Source organism: Staurois parvus, unplaced genomic scaffold (genome assembly GCF_062004578.1).
Source record: "Staurois parvus isolate SC_StPar_1 unplaced genomic scaffold, SC_StPar_1.0 ptg000336l, whole genome shotgun sequence".
Classification (NCBI taxonomy): Eukaryota; Metazoa; Chordata; class Amphibia; order Anura; family Ranidae; genus Staurois; species Staurois parvus.
In genome coordinates this window covers 1,586,027-1,603,164 of record NW_028318132.1, presented here as the reverse complement: position 1 = coordinate 1,603,164, position 17,138 = coordinate 1,586,027, and the positions used below count along the sequence as shown (strand labels likewise).

The window sequence follows — 17,138 nt, the reverse complement described above, 5'->3', positions numbered from 1 at the left end:
TGAAAGAAAAGATGCAAATCCTTTAGGTATCATGCTTGGGGATTGCTTTAACCCTTTCGCTGCCAGATCTGTTTTTCGGGTTTTGCACACGTTTCAAAACAATCATTTTAGGCCTGAAGATTACATAAACCCCCAAAACATACATTTTCAGAAAGCCTACATCCTTGAGAATAAAATGGTGGTAGTTCCAAATTTTTTTGTCACATGAATGCACAGGTCTAGGAAATGCAAAATTGCAACAAATTAATACACTAAACAAAAATGCAATAAATTACCCAATTTATTTTGGTAAAAGGTAAGGTTGCAACGAGTAAATAGATACCTAAACCCTAAATTTGAGTGGGCCCATGAAATGGCGACAAACTTCAGCACTCTATATTTTCTAAAGGGAACATTTTAAAACGTCATCAGTTTAGCATTACGGAGGAGGTCTGGTGCTAGAATTATTGCTCTCACTCCGTGCACGGCAATATGTACAATGCGTACTGCAATCAAAGTATTCATGTGTAGGCGCCCCCCGGCCCATCCGTTTTACGTTTGTGGGGGCCTCTGAAAATTATTGAGGGGATTTTATATGCTTGGGCATAACTTTAATTTTGAGAACAAACGGCACAGCGCTGCAGATACTGTGACAGCTGTAGTTGTCAAGCCATGGCTCAGCGGGGATGAGCGATCCCCACTGGCTGTTTCACACTGTGAATACTGTAAAGCTGCAATCCAGTAGGAGGATAGCTTCTGGCCTGTTACAGGACCATGGCCTGGCAGTTTAGAAATCCTATACTAGAGAATGGGGGAAGCCTTTTTGCAATGGTCACATGTCTTGCTCTTACACATGTTTTTTTATTTTCTATATTCATTGCTTTGCCTAAGAGACCTTACAGTGCCATATTTATTATATCATAGACTGATTTGTTTCTCCTTATGATTTGAAAAGCAATACATCCCCTCATTGATAACTGCATTTTTTCTATCTGAATGTCTCTTAACCTAAGTTTGGTTCCTTCTGTTTTCTAGATCCTGTTTAAGGACCTGTTCAGGTTCCTTTTGGTGTACCTGCTCTTCATGATTGGATATGCTTCAGGTAACACAAAGAATATTCACTAGAATCATTTTCAGTAGCCCTTTGCATACACACACAAGCTCCTGCAGCATGGATGGCTAGAGGTGTTCAACCTATCTCTTCTTTATATTTCAAATAAATGACTTTGACAATACAATCAAAATGTAATGGACTATATGCATTATGACAAAATGCTACAAGAGTGTTTGTAAGGAATCCACTTCCATGGTTTTCACCACAATGTATTGCTGTAATCTGAATGGTGTGGGTTACACCATAGCTCATTGCACAATATATTTCCGAAAATATGTCTGAACTACATATTGTGGTTTAGAATGGAAAGGTGACCAATTTGCCACTTAATTAGTACCTGCCATGGAGCATGTGCAGTATGTGTATGCATAGTTCAGTTGGTCCTGTATCTGTGTTGTGACACAAGGTGGCAGACTGCCTGGATTGGTCCACAAAGAGCCACTCTGTTGTCAAGGATGGCTGATTTGTATGTAAGCTGTGGATACCATTTTGCAGATGTTGACTGTGCAAGTAACTCTAGGCAAAGCTTCCTCTGATTGCCTTTTTGTAACGCTGATTTTTGATTTATAATATTACTGTTGACATCCCATATTCCTTTGTGCCTTGGTTTAAAGAAAGCCACAGTATTTCTGGTTACATATAAGCTAAACATAGGCAATGTAGGTTTGTAAATTATGAGATAGTTTTGTTTTCTGACACAGCAGGGGTATTTTTATTTTCATTTGTGGCTATTTTGATGTTTGAGATCAAAAAGTAATTGTGCTTTTTGGCAGAACAAATAGTAGGTTTGGAGTTACAAATTAAAAAGTAGATGTATGTAACTGAACATTATACTGTACTGTGCTGAGAGGACACAGCATGCAATGCAAATATTTTTGGTAACTGTTTTAATTCTTCTTTTCATAGCTCTGGTGTCCTTGCTGAATCCATGTCCTGCTCAGGAGACCTGCACTGACGGAAATTGTACAATACCTGGATATCCGTCGTGCAGAGACAACAGTACATTTAGCAAGTTTCTTCTGGATCTCTTCAAGCTAACCATCGGGATGGGGGATCTAGAAATGATCGAAAGTGCCAAGTACCCAGCTGTCTTCATTATACTCCTGGTGACATACATCATCCTCACTTTTGTACTTCTCCTTAACATGTTAATCGCTTTAATGGGGGAAACAGTTGGCCAGGTGTCAAAGGAAAGCAAACAGATCTGGAAGTTACAGGTAACAATACTTGCCAAACTCAAGCCAAAATGTTTTTTTTTCCTTTAGTTTTGGATAGCGTAAGGAAGGCTCAATTTCATTTTTTTTTTATTTTTTTGTATCCCATTGGCAAGATTTCCCTTGACTGCCTGTCTTATCGACAAAACAGGAAGTGATAGAAAAGCTGTCCAAAGAGAGGAAAATGTCCTCATTAGACAGTTATCATTAAAACAAGTGTTTCTATTGAAAAATGTTGGATTTTCAGTCCTGGCAACAGTAGTCTCTAGGACAGGGGTAGGCAACCTTAAACATGGGAGAAGTCAAAGATCACCGGCACAGTGTTGGCCAGTGTCACCTCCTCACACCTGCAGTATTACCATGTCACAATCATGTGCTTTGCACGGCAATCATAGGTGTAAATCAGGTGGTGAGGAGGTAACATATCGCCTCCTCACCACCTGTCAAACACATTCTGATCACTTTGCTGAGGAGAAGTAGTGTCTGCTGCATGTGTGAATGACCCCCTAGTTGCATCTGGCAGCAGCACTCTTAGGGCTTGTTCACATGTAGAGTTGGAGGGCGGTAAAACCCTGCACTTGAATCATGGTTAAAGCAGGTGGTGAGAAAGCAACACAACGCTTCCTGTTTAACTCCTTGTTTTGCTGTACTGCACAAGGTTGCAGAGCGGCCTCATTCACTTGAATGGGTCATGCTTGGTAGGTGCTACACCCGCCAACCTTGACAGGGTGTAGGAGCCAGCACTACAGAGGTCACATCAACTTATGCAGCTCTTGCTCCCTACTACAGCTCCAACTTTTAGTCCCTCTGCATTGCACTCTGATGCTCTGGGATGGCGTGCCAGCAAGCCCTGATTGTAATCTAACAGTCACCTGGCCCCGATCTACTGGTTGTTGACCCCGCTCTAGGACAAATGGAAATAATCACCCTAGCTCTGTCACAGATAGCAATAAAAAAAACATGACAGGGGTTGTAACACTATACCACTCTATCCGTAAAAATGACTTTAGACTTTAAAGATCTGAAAAAAGATAAGAAGGTGTTTATTTTTCTCAACAAAATGTGAGAAACAAGACTCTACTAAATGTCTTAATGATCACACGCATCCAAAATGATTTTTTTTTTTTTTACAAATGGATTTTTAGGCGGGTATAGTACAATCTCTATGCAGCAAAATGCAATTTCTGTACCTTACATTTTATGTTTAAGGCAGTATCTTTAAAATTAATTGGACAGTTAAAAAAACCTAAGACTGTAGATTTTTCTTGGGCTGAAATAAACTGTTTCTCACCCATACATCACCTCATTACCCAAGTCTTTATCACGATCTAAAAAATGGCAGCTCTCTTTTAGGATTGGAATTTCTAACAACTGAACATGGATTCGATTGTACATACTTAGGTCAGATGCTCACAAAGTGTGTTGGTTGGTAGGTGGTGGCTTAACAGCCTTTTGCTGCTCCAGGTTTAGATGCATAATTGATAAGCAGATCATTTTCGGAGCATCATTGGCATACTTCATCCTTGCCAGCACTTTGTTGGGGCATTATTTTATCTAGAGTAGGATCCCTTATACATGGGAACTATTGAGTTATATTCAGTGATGGGATGTGCCGTACATACACAGCAGATTGGTTTCAGTCAGTCTGAGCTGACTGAAAAGCATGTACTGAGGCAGAGAAATAAACGTTTTCTGTGGAGCACTAGTATGGAGGAAGAACAGCCTTTATTCTTAAATTGCAAATATGCATGCCATTTATTCATATTATAACAAACAATGCACAAAATAATGTTTTTAATTTTACACATATGAATAAGACATGCTTAAAGTCCAAAGGAAGGAAAAGTGGAGGTGTTGCCTATATTAAAACTGGATTCCAGACACAAACATTTTCACAAACAAATATATCCACTTTGTATGCACCAAATGCCTTTGCAAATCCAGATACTACCTTGTAAAAGTACTGGTGATCTCATTGCTTTAATTAGCTTCTGCAGAAAGCAAAGCTGTGCAATGGGCCCAGTGGGTCCTTACACTGCAAGCTGCCTACACAAAACTAGAAATGGTGGGGGATCACAGCACAGATCTGGAAGAAATACACAAAGTACACCCAGATTGAAGTGAAAATACACATTCCTCTTCTGTTTTAGATAATATTTTCTTATTTCGGAAGTCCGCTTTAGCCAGTCAGAACTATATGGGTATGTTCTTTTCTGCATAGGCTCACTTGCAGCTTATAAATGTGCATATTAATTGCTTCTTTTTAAATAGGAGTACTGCTTATGCTAACGAATCTCTCTTTTATTAGTGGGCCACCACCATCCTGGATATAGAAAGGTCATTCCCTGTAATTGTCCGTAAAGCATTTCGTTCAGGAGAGATGGTAACAGTTGGAAAAAATTCTGATGGCACCCCTGATCGACGTTGGTGTTTTAGGTAAAAATGTTTCTGGTATCTGGATGTACAGGGCAGTTCTGAAGGCTCATAAATGAGAGCTAGTAACACAGAAGAAGCAAAGCAAAATTAAATATACTTTAGTATGTCTGTAATTTGTCTATACATTGTAGGAGATTTCGAAGAAGACAGACCACTGTTTTGGCATATCTTTAGCCATGATATTTAGATTCTCGGGATAGCGAAACGCCACCAGCCAAAAAACATCTAAACAGAAGCGAAGATGGGTCTGCCCTCTGCTGTAAAGGATAGGAAGGCTTAGTTCTACATTAATATTGAGCTTTGACTTCAAATTGCAATAAAGTCAAATTGCAATGTTAAACATTCTTTTTCTTGAACGGTGTATTAAGCAGGCAGTACCACTTAAAACAAAACAACAAAAACTTTCCCCAAGCAAAATATTGCATGTTTTGTATACATGTAACTACTAAACCGTTTTTTTTTCATAATTGTCAAATTTGCTTGAGAGAATTCTAAGAAACTGTGATTTGAGGACAGTTCATTTATAGAATAGTTTTGTTGCTGGTAAATTATGCAGCCGTCATTCTACAAGCACAACATTGTCTCTTTGATTATACAGCAATTCCCAAGCAATTTGAACAGAAAAGGCTCTACTGGTAAATAATTTGTTTCTCATTTGAGCTGGCTTTGGCTGTGCGTGACTGAACCTGGTGTGGTGTGTGTAGAATGTATGGTTCTTAATTGTCCAGTTGTACAGAAGTACCGTAATGGAATGAGAGATGCAACTGGATTATTTGTAAAGTCATTTAAATCTATGTCTAGATTGTAGAATTTTTGTTGCTGAAAAACAATCGGTCTTGCATGCATATCCTTCGTATGCTTAAATGTACTTTAAACAATTCTTATTCCTCTGTATCTTGCTAGCCTTTAGCACAGCTCTTGGCATTTGTATTGCTCTGGAACTGGAAGGGTTACTATAGATAGGTTCTAGAAGACAACACACTAGTGTTGATCATTAAAGAGGGGTGCTGTGTTGGTTCCTGCTCTAAAACCACATTTTAATTTGCATATTAATGAAGTCTCCAGCTATACCACAAGGCACAGCATGAATTAACAGATGGTATTTAAATCTTCTAGTAAATATGAGAGACAGGCAGTGACTGGCAATTATGGCAGTATCTAATGGAATATCTGTTATTGATTCATAATTAGACCTCATTAGACCCTTGTCTATCTTTGTGTCATTCTCACTTGCGACGAAAAAGGCTCTCTTGGGTTGGCAGATGGTTAAACTCATTCACTCTGCTAATTGTTAGGCCTGAATAACTATTTGACCTCAAAATTGTCAACATTTAAATTAAGCAGCAAATAAAAGCACATATTACATTTACAGAAAATGTTTTACATAGCAGCACAGCACAAATATAAAGAAAAGGAAATCATATAAGTTTTGCATATAAAATATGACAGTAAAATAGAAGAAAGACTAAGATTTGATTAGGGCAGTAGGTTTCCTGGAACAGAAGAAAAGATGCCAGTAACTGTTAAATTCTGATGATCACATATAAAATGGGGTGAAAGAAACTCTTCAATGGATTTTTTTAAAATTGGAGAAAAGCAAGTCAGAGGTTGCTCATAACTTGCTGCCATGTTTTATTTTCCCAGGTTGTGTTAGAGACTTAACCTGGCTGGCAGTTAACCTTTTTCTTGCTCCACTTTTAAAATAATCCTTAATACTAAGCTTGGCCTCTTGGGGTTGGGGTCCTCAATCTACAATTGTATTTTGGATTTTTTTTAAATAGCCCGCAGGTAGTCAAAATTGGTGAGCAATCGTCTTTTTTGTTATGTGAGTACAGGTACTCCACAGGGATATGTGTTACGTCTGCTATTATTCACCTTGTTTACCTCTGATTGTGCTGCTCATTATGAGGGAAATTGTGTCATTAAATTTACAGATGACACTAACGTTTGTAGGCAAGATTAAAAATGCTGAGGATCTAGGCAGAAATGGATCATTTGTGGAGATGGTGCAAGGATAATATCTGCTGTTAAATGTGAGTAAAACTAAGGAGATGAACATAGACTTTAGAAGGAAGAGAGTTGGGGGCATATCTTAGTGGGTATAGATGGAGAGGAGGTCCAGATGGTGAGTAGTTGTAAGTTTTTGGGAAAGAAATACTGCTTTGTTTCTATAGGGGTGCAATAGAGAATATTATGTCTTGTCACCCTGTGTCAAGGCATGTGCACAGCCCAGGTTATTAATGTAGTGCAGAGGGTAATGGACTGCACAAAATAATACAGGTATCAAATTGCCAGGTGTTAATGAGAGCAGAGATGCCTTTTGTAGGGCACACAATATTTTAATGGATATTACCTATCTGAGATTCGAGTATTATGGGATGCTCCAATCAGATAAGTGTTAAAGGAGCATTGGGAGCAGTGGGGCTCATGCAAATAGATTCAAAAATATTTATTTTTTCCTCAGGCATTGCAGCTTTTAAATTCAGTAGGTTAAATAATTAGGATATAGTGATGTTTACAGCCATACCTGAATTTCATTGTATGATCTGTGATTGTGAAATGAAAGTAAATTGTTTAAATAGTTGAATCCTATAAAAAAAAAATGTTATGTAAGTGTTCTGTGATATATGGGAACCTTAACCACGTCATACCTTTAGGACATACCCATACATCCTTGGGTTGAAGTGGTTATGCCAGGAACATGGCTGCAGCCACAGCCATAATCCCAGTATCAAAATTTTCAGCTGGGTATGGGCTCTCCTGTAGACGTGATCTGAGCTGCTATGCAGGTGCCCAGTCACTTCTACATGGAATGTAAGGGGCCCCTCTCCTCCCACCCGCCACTGTTCCCGAGCTCTCCGGTGCTATTGGTTAGCCCAGGATGCTACATTCTGTGCGGCTGGCTAAACACAGAGGAAAGAAAGGTACATCCTTACCCTCCCCTGCTCTATGATGAAACCAGAAGTGATGAGGATGTTGTCACTTCTGTTTGTTGTTTACAAGCCATTACTGGTTTGATCCGATCAAACCAATCTAGCTTTGAGAAGATGCCTTTGAGGGCAGATGATAGATCTGGGGTGCATTAGACACCAGATCTATCAGTAAAGCACACCTGTCACTGGCCATGCTATCACATGGGGTTTTGTTCATCCTTTGTAATATCAATAATGTTGACCCCCCAAACAAAATAAAACGACAATGTAAAAAAAGAAAAATGTAAGGGCCCCCATGCTCACTTGCAAATGTGAACACATACATAGATCTTGCATGCATCTCTCCAGGGCCTCTACTTTAAAAAATACATAATGTTTGGGTGTTCGAAGTAATTTTCTAACAAAAAAAAATAGCAGATTTCAACATGAATGTGAGAAATGTCAGAATTGTCAGTTCTCCTACTTTGCAGCGCTTAGTTCTGGATTCAGTTACAAACTTTCACTTCATCCACATGACATTTGTGTAAAAAAAAAAATTTCCAGGGATGTAGTTTCCTCAAAGAGCTATGTTAATTATCTTTTTACAGATTTCTTGTATGTGTTTATGATGATAACAGAAACATTAACACCTCATTTACAAGAGATGCAGTCAGTTGCATTTTTGAACACCGCAAAAACACAGTACAAATGCATGTGCAAGAAAAAAATGTATTAAATGCATTTGAAGAAAGAACAGCATGCTGCATTTTTCTGCACTGGATTGTATGGAAAAAGCGCATGAATGCATGCGAATGTACCACAAATGTGCATGAGTGCAGGCAAGCGCACTTGAATGTGTGCAAACACATGTAAAAGCAACTTAGTAAAGAAAATGATTTGAAGTAAATAAAAAAATGTTTTTAAAAAATGCACTGAAACACAGTGCACACAAACACACGTAGAAATGCACAGTGAACACAGAAATTTGTGGTATAAATGAGCCCTAAAAGGTCTATGTACTGTGTAAAAAAACGTTTAAGCGTTTGTCAGCCTAATTTACATTTAAATTAATAGAATACTTATGTATGTAAACAAAGCTTAGGGTTTAGAACTTTCATTTCATTGACTTCATTCTGTTCGGGACTGGTGAAATATTGCTCAGTAACACTGCTGTTTAGCCTCTAATAGAACAAACTGCTTTGCTAAGGATAAAACTGTATGTTTTGGGTTTTTTTTTTTAACGTTAGTTTTTCTTATTACAGGGTAGATGAAGTAAACTGGTCCCACTGGAATCAGAATCTTGGCATTATTAATGAGGATCCTGGAAAGTACGATACCTATCAGTATTATGGCTTTTCCCAAACAGTGCGACAGCTGCGAAGAGGTAGGCCTGAGATCAAAAAGACAATCACATATGCATGGATGTATGTGTGTGTGTTTTAATATAAAGTATAATTAAAAAAATAAAATAGATTCTTTTCTATAGGGCTAATGTTTAAAAATGCATACACAAGTTGACCCTTTACATATACCCTTAAAGTGATATTAAAGCTTTGATTTTTTTTAAATTACAATAACAAACATACCTGCTCTGTGCAATGGTTTTTCACAGAGTAGCCCTGATCTTCCTCTTCTTGGGTCCCCTGCTGGAGTTCCTGGCTCCACCTCTTCAGCGAGTGCCCCCCATAGAAAGTCGCTTTCTATGGGGGCAGTCGCGTGGACTTAATTCTGAGCTGCTCTGTACGCGCCTATTGACACAGACAGGGCAGCTCGGCCCCACCCTCTTCACAGAATTTGATAGCAACGGGAGCCAGTGGCTCCCACTGCTATCATTCTGCCCAGTGAGAAGGGAGAGAGTCGCTGTACTCATGCACATGGCTGGATCGAGATCAGGGTCAGGTAAGTACAAGGCAGAGCTGGTGGGACCATCTGGCACAGAAGGTTTTTTACCTTCATGCATACAATGCATGAAAGCAAAAAAAGTCAGCCTTTACAACTACTTTAAACTACACCCCCCTGATATATGAGCTGAATTGAGGTTTGGGAGGGGGGGTGAGATTGAGGGATATACGTATGTATAGATTTATACGTTTAATAACATCCTTCCTTCCTTAAAGTGCTACTAAAGCTAAAACTTTATTTTACCTAATGCATTCCTTGCATTAAGGTAAGCATTTTCTATTCCTCTGCCCACCCCCCCTACCTTCCCTATGTAGAGCGGAGAATAGATCAGCTGTGTGCAGGGCTGCATCTCTTTTCCCCTCTCTTCCTCTTCACACAACACTCAGTAGCACCAAAAGCCATTGGCTCCTGCTGCTGTCAATCAAATGCAGTGGGGGGGGGGGTGCAGGGCTAAGTCCTGCTGTGTGAGTCTATGGAGCACAGCTCCATAGACACACAGCACGAGAGCGAGCACATACTGTGTGCCCCCATAGCAAATGGCTTGCTATGGGGACACAGGAAGAAGAGGAGGAGCCAAGATCGCCGGTGGGGGACCCAAGAAGAGGAGGATCAGGGCTGCTCTGTGCACGGAGCAGGTGAGTAGAACGTGTTTGTTGTTTTAATTTAAAAAGAAAATATATATATACTTTTTAGTAACACTAAGGTACCAAAGGTTTGTTGCCTTTATTCCTCTCCCATCCTGTATACATGTATGTGTATATGTGCGTGTTTATACATTTTATTTATACACACAAATGACCATCTGAATTCCCTCTCATGAACTCCGCAAGGTCGTTAGTTTATTAGCTTATGCTGGCAGCATACTTGATGGATTAGTTCCGTGGCAAATAACATGTTTTTATCACAGGACTAAATGATCCATCAAATATTTGACTGTTAACAGTAAGGTTTGGTGAAAAAAGGGCCGGATTATTTATATCTGTAGCATGTTTAATAGATGATTCCTTCGAGGCCAAAACAGATTTCACAGCAATAACACATTTTAAGACCATCTTGTGAATGCTGTTCTGCTTAGGGAGAATATACCGTAGTATCTGTGTGTATAAATAGTAAAAAAAAAACATTATTCCTTTTTTTTTTTTTTTTTAAATATAACATATAAGCATAGAGGACAGATTCAGAAGATGGTTTATATGTTAAAGCTTATCTGTATCAAAATAATGTAGTTGTTAGTGTTTGTTTTATGCCCATTTATGTAGCGAAATGGATTTATTATCTGTAAATTCCAAGACGCGGTTTTTGAGAGATCATTTGCAGTTCCCCTATGGGCAACCCACACAGAGCAGAAAGGAAATGTCTGTGTGCAACAGCTCCTGTGAGGTAGAACAATAACAGGATTTTTGTACATATCATAAAATCCTTTCCTTGGAGTTCATTCAGGCACACAAGATCAGTAGAATCAGAAACAGTGAGTTATACTTCTTCCTTTAGGAGGAACTGGACTCTCACAAACCAACAAAGGCTGTTAAACCCACCCACTTTCAAGATGGATGAGACCTGTCTCTTGATGAGAAAATGATTTTATGGTGATTTCAAAAATCCTGTTTTCTTAATCATTCATTAAGGGATATGGGATCTGTAGAATCAGGAGCATCCCAAAGCAGTCCAACTGAGGGAACCTTACGTCCATAGCTTGCATCTGTAATTGCCTGAACATCTACTTGGTAAAACTTAGAGAATGTGTGAATGGAAGGCCAGATGACAGCCTTGCAAATCTGAGAAACAGAAGCTTGATACTGGAAAGTCTATGATGTGGTCACAGATCTTGTGGAGTGTGCCTTGACAAGGAAAGTTAGAACCTGATCCTTAAGCTGGTAGGTCTGATGTTCCTGAAGGTATGAGCCCCTGAGAAATGGTGGGACATATAGCAAGCTGTCCTTTCTCAAGAATGAGAAAAGGTAATCAGTCTGTCTGAAGGAAGATGTAGCTGAGAGGCAGACATATTCAGTTCTAACCACATTCAAGTAATAAAGGGATATCTTCTTAGTATGAATCAGAGCAGGACAGAGAAATGGAAGAACAATGTCCTTGTTAAGGTGGAATGTAGAGACCACCTCTGGGAAGCTCTTATGAAGGATAAGAAAAGGTAATTTGCATACACAGCTGCCATTTGGATACCCACCTATTGGAGGTGAAGGCAATGTGTAAGGCTACCTCAGGAGGTGACTTGTTTCAAAAGGCAGCCTTTAAAGAGCTGAGCAAACCTGGTTGAAATCAGAATAACCACGGAAGGTGTACAGATGTAACTATGTGAGCAACACCTTGTACAGTAGCCTTCACTAGGGAATTCTGGACTGTCTGACTGACATTGCCCAACAAAGTCTGTGCTGTTATAGGAGTTTGTAGAGATATCCCACTATGGGAATGCCCTGTGAACATTACCAGGCTAGCATTGGAGCCAGGAGCTAGTTCATTGGTGAACACATAATCTGCAGAAGACAGAAGTGCAGCAAACTTGTACTTTGAGATCCACGATGGGATGGGTGCCCCCTTTTGGCTTTGGGATCAGTGAACAGGTTTGAGTAAAAACCTTGAAACCCTTCTGCTTAAGGAACAGCAGTGAATCTTTGACATAGGAGGTTTGCCAAGTCAGCATGGGCATCTGGTAATTTTTGTGAAAAGGTAGCCAGATTTGACAGTAGGAAGTGGGAGAAAGGCATAGATTGAAACTCTAGCATGTAGCTACTAGGTACAATATCTTTTACCCATGCATCGTTAAGGCTATTGGTCAAGGTATCCACAAAGACTAACAGACGTCCCCCACTTTGGAAAGTATGAACAACTCCTGCCCACCTACAGCCTCCTGAGACACCTCACATGTCCCAGGAGGTTGCAGGCATGTTTTACAAAGCACTGAGGGTTGCTGATGTGTGCTTCCTCAGTCATATCTTCCGTATCCAGGATGGCGATGCCAGGGATGCACAGTGGTAAGAAGAACCAGCCACAGGAAGACAGCGCTGGACCCCAGACACTAGTAAGTACTTGATCTAATGAACAGTGGGGTCAATTCACTAAAGATTACTGCATATGATAAGATGGTCATGTGACTCATTTGCATAACTTAGCATACTTTAAAAAAATGTCCAATTCACAAAAAAAAAAAATTATGGTTATGTGGTGTTAAAACGCAGAATGAAAAATGTGCCGGTAAATATCGCAAAAAAGAAAGTGGTAAGCTGTTAAGTCCAATTCACAAATGGAACAGAAAGCAAAAAAAGATCTTTATCACCATGGCTTTGCTGGCGGTATCACGTGCTGTATTTTTTCAGATGCAGCGTGGGGGACCCCCCCTATCCATACCAGGCCCTTTGAGTCTGGTATGAAATTTAAGGGGAACCCCACACCAAAATTTAAAAAATAAATGACGTGGGGCCCCCTCTTAAATCCATACCAGACCCTCAGGTCTGGCATGGATTTTGGGAAGACCCCCCATGCCATTTTTTTGAAAAAAAAATATTGTCATAGGGTTCCCCCAAAATCTATACTAGTCCTAAGGGCCTTTTTTTTTTTTTTTTTTTTTTTTCATTTTGGTGTGGCGTTTTTCTTAAAATCCATACTAGACCCGAAGGTTCTGTTTATTTCATAATTTTTAATGGCCGAAATGTTTTGTTAAAGACAAGGCGGCCAGCCGACATGTTTTGTTAAAGACAAGGCGGCCAGCTTCCTTAACCACTTGCCCTCCTGAGGATTTACCCTCCTTCCTGGCCAGGCCATTTTTTGTGTTTATGGCGCTTCAATAATTTAACTGATTGCGCGGTCACGCAACACTGCACCCAAATTCAATTTACGTCTTTTTCCCACGAATTGAGCTTTCTTTCGAGGTATTTGATCGTCCCTGTATTTTTTTTTTTTTTCCGCTATAAAAAAACCCCGACAATTTTGAGAAAAAAAAAAAATATATTTTTGATTTTTTGCAATTAAACTTGTCCAGTAAAAAAAAAAATCTAATTTGTCAAATTTATGTATTCTGCGACATGTCTTTGCTAAAAAAAAAAATCCCAATACATGTAAATTAATTGGTTTACGTGAAAGTTATAGCGTTTTTTTTTTTTTACTAGTAATGGCGGTGATCATCGACTTATTGCAGGACTGCAGCAGACATTCTGACACTGGGGGGAATTGACTTGGTGTTACTGGCATCCCCAGTGACACCAATACAGTGATTAGTGCTACACTGTACTAATGGCACTGGACAGGAAAGAGTTAACATGAGGGGCGATTGGAGGGTGAACTGTGTGCAGAGAGTGTTTTGCTAGGGGGCAGTGTGTGTGTGTTTTACTGTAAGACAAACAAGAAACAAACAAGAGATCCCTGTGCTCAAATCCATACAGCTAGTGCATGCATTTATCCATCAGGTGCTAAAGGGGTGTAACCACATAACACTAGAAATTCTGAAGGACCCTCTGCACACTGATATACCCTTTCAAGCAAACTTGAAAAATATATATATATATTTTTTTTTTTTTGCAGATCGTTGGTCTGTTGTTGTACCTCGAGTGGTAGAACTAAACAAAGCACCCCACCATCCTGATGATGTTGTGGTTCCTCTGGATCATATCCACCGTAGCAACTCAAACTACCGAAGGCAAAATTACCCCCAGAACTGGAAGAAAGATGAAACTCACATTTAATGGGGACCCTCACACCAACATGATCACGGACACCTAAACCATATTGAAATCTGAGGTCTATTCATCTATGCTGCTAACCAGTGTTTGGGACATTGCATATTTGCACAGATGCTTGTCTACATAATGGCTGAATCAGCTAACCAAGTTCTGGATGTGAACAGAAACAATGTTTTTTTTTTTTTATTGTTTTTTTTAAGATTGTTTTTTATAAACTATAAGAACATGTTTTTAATTGTAGAAGGTTATAATGATTTCGAATACTGCATGTGCAGCCACACTGGGACCGCTTGAGGTTCTAGAGTTCCTTACTTCCTAGATGAAATGTGTTGTAATGTTTGACTTTTTATATTGGCAGCTGTTTACATGGGCTAAATAGGTCTTCAAGCCAACACTGATTCCTGCAGGTCCCCTTCAGTCCTTGTCCAGTCTTATGCATGATGAGCTTCCAGGCCTCTGAGCCACTGTGAGGACTATGCCATGAGGTCGTCTCTTGTAGCACTTGGGACCCCCATCTGTCATCTGGTGAAATCACTGAGTGTGGACAGGCAGTAGCATCGCCAAGAGGAAGGCATTGTTTAGATTAGAAAAGGCCAGCTTCTTCTGCATGGTCTTGAGCAGCAGAGAGGATGTTGGACTGTGTTGTGGACCAACACACTCCCCTACAAGATTTATGTAAATCATTACAATATTGCCTAATTGTATTAGGAAGGTCATAGGAGTCTGGAAATAATATGGGGAGATTGAACATCATTACTTAATACATAACTTTTTTATTTTATATTTTGCCAGCTGAATTTTTCCCTATTAGACAAAATTAGGGTATGAAAAAACAAATATATATAATTTTTTGTTATTACAAAGATGCATTTCTGCCAGTAAAATACATTGATGATAAATGATTTCTTAATGATATTATGATTAGCTGCTCATTTATTATTAATCATTCAGTAAATATTCATGCCGTGGCTTTGTCCAAACTTCTTATTACAACCATGTACTTTTATTATGAATATTACATATTTGTATTGCTGTGACACAAAGCTGTACAGAGAACACCGAATCAATCATGCTTAGTTCTAAGAAGAGCAATCCCTATCATAATCACATAATATTACTACTAATATTTTTTTTTTTTGTAAGTCTGAAATATTCAACAGTTCACAGAACCTTATACATCAGGCCCTGAGTGGTGGTAATAATCTAAACACCTCCGAGTCACATGATTGGACCAAAAACATGAACACTGTGCAGTGATGTTTGTAAGAGATTTCTGTGTTAATGGCAGCAAAGTATGTGGTTGAGAAGTGAGCATTAGGTAACTGGCCCTCTCTTTCTCTCCATTAAACATACATGCAGGGGTGCCAGAGGAAGAAGCAGCCTGATGCTGCTTAGAATCTTGCATGCATGCTTGACTGTCCACGGTCTTTTTGGTTTCCTTTTTACAAACCTCATTGACTAGTGCAAGATTTGGGTGGAGGCCAACTAAGCTAGACTCTAGAGGACACAGGAAGCCTAACCTTCATGCCGAAGACATCTTTATTTAAGGTTACTGAATGTAAGCATATCACCTCCAATATAGATCCAGGATCTTCTGACTCCAGCGTACACACTTGTCTATTTCCATGCAGTGAAATGCATTTCAAGTTAAAATACCACTGATTTCAACGTGGCTTTCACACATCAATGCATTACAGCTTAGTGTGTTTTTAATATATAGGGCACAGTGTATTTCTGATCATTTACCTGCAATAAGCAGGGCCATCGAAATTAAAGGTAAAATTTCCCCATTTAAACCTTTGTAGTGATGATGTCAGGCTGAAGAAAGTCAACTGGGAAGAGATGCAGAAAATCTGGATGAAGGACAATTTCTGTAAAGAGATCTAACCTCAAAAAGGATACTTGATTTGGGTGTGTTGGTGTAAAGGTAATCACCAGAAGTAAGTAGAAGCAGTGGTGCTATGGCTGCCAGCAAAGCTCAGCTAGAGGCAGTGAGGTAGTTAATGGGAGTTGTGCCAAGAAACAGAAAACACAGGGAACAAACTTCACTTTGCAAAGACCGATTTGTGGAGCATCAATGATGAGTGTTAATGTAGGGTCCAACCTTTGCACAGTGGCCATGTACAATTGGTGCTGCCAGTGGTACTGTAATAAAATAAAGATTATTCTATGGGAGGAAATGCTTCATATATTTTATATATTATGTATGTTGTTTTATTTTTTTGTTTTTATGTACATTTTAACATTTTGAATATTTTATGTATCAAGCAACAGCGACCAAAATAAAAAAACCCACAAACAAAAGCCTCCATATCATACAGATGAAAATATGTTGCTGAAATGCACAATTACATTTATTTGGCAATTCTTTTCTCTGTCGATATGATGAAATTTAATATTGCATGATTCTCATTTTATTCTCTTTATTCAGTTATGCAAAATTGAATGGAATTGTTCTCCTAAATGTCAGACATCTTTCCCATGCCTCCGTTTCCCAAAAGCACTTGTAGAAGAGTACGTGTCCGTTTTTAAGTAGCTGAAACTTGCCAAGCTCTACAAATACCATTCTGGTGTTCCAAAAAGGTTTCCATATACCTATACGGTATATAAACTCAAAGTCATGAGTTGGTTGTTAAAATAAAATTGTTACTAAACCCACAACAGTAAAACTATGCTTGTTAAACTCACTGCAGAACATAAGGGGTTAATCTTCTGCAGTGTGTAAAAAGGATATTTGACCCTGTCTTCTCTGACCCTCCCCTTCTTCCACAATCCCCAATCCATCTGCTGAACATTATTGAGGGCAAGCTGCACATGCTCAGTTTGGTGTGTATTGCTACAGCGGTTTTTTTTTTTTGGCTGCGTGGCCCTGTGCTGATCAGCACTGTCCAGA

At 39.2% G+C, this 17,138-nt stretch overlaps 1 protein-coding gene across 1 annotated transcript in view; it reads left to right on the top strand.

Annotated features, from left to right (window-relative positions):
- Positions 1-16,646, top strand: part of TRPV4 (transient receptor potential cation channel subfamily V member 4) — a 107,835-nt gene extending 91,189 nt beyond the window's left edge. Inside the window, exons 12-16 of the mRNA XM_089684099.1 lie at positions 1,015-1,081; positions 2,000-2,310; positions 4,616-4,743; positions 8,918-9,039; positions 14,088-16,646. Of these exons, the coding sequence (XP_089540225.1) occupies positions 1,015-1,081; positions 2,000-2,310; positions 4,616-4,743; positions 8,918-9,039; positions 14,088-14,248 (789 nt within the window). The 3' untranslated portion in view covers positions 14,249-16,646. The remainder of the gene's footprint in view (positions 1-1,014; positions 1,082-1,999; positions 2,311-4,615; positions 4,744-8,917; positions 9,040-14,087) is intronic.
- The last annotated feature ends 492 nt before the right edge of the window (positions 16,647-17,138 follow it).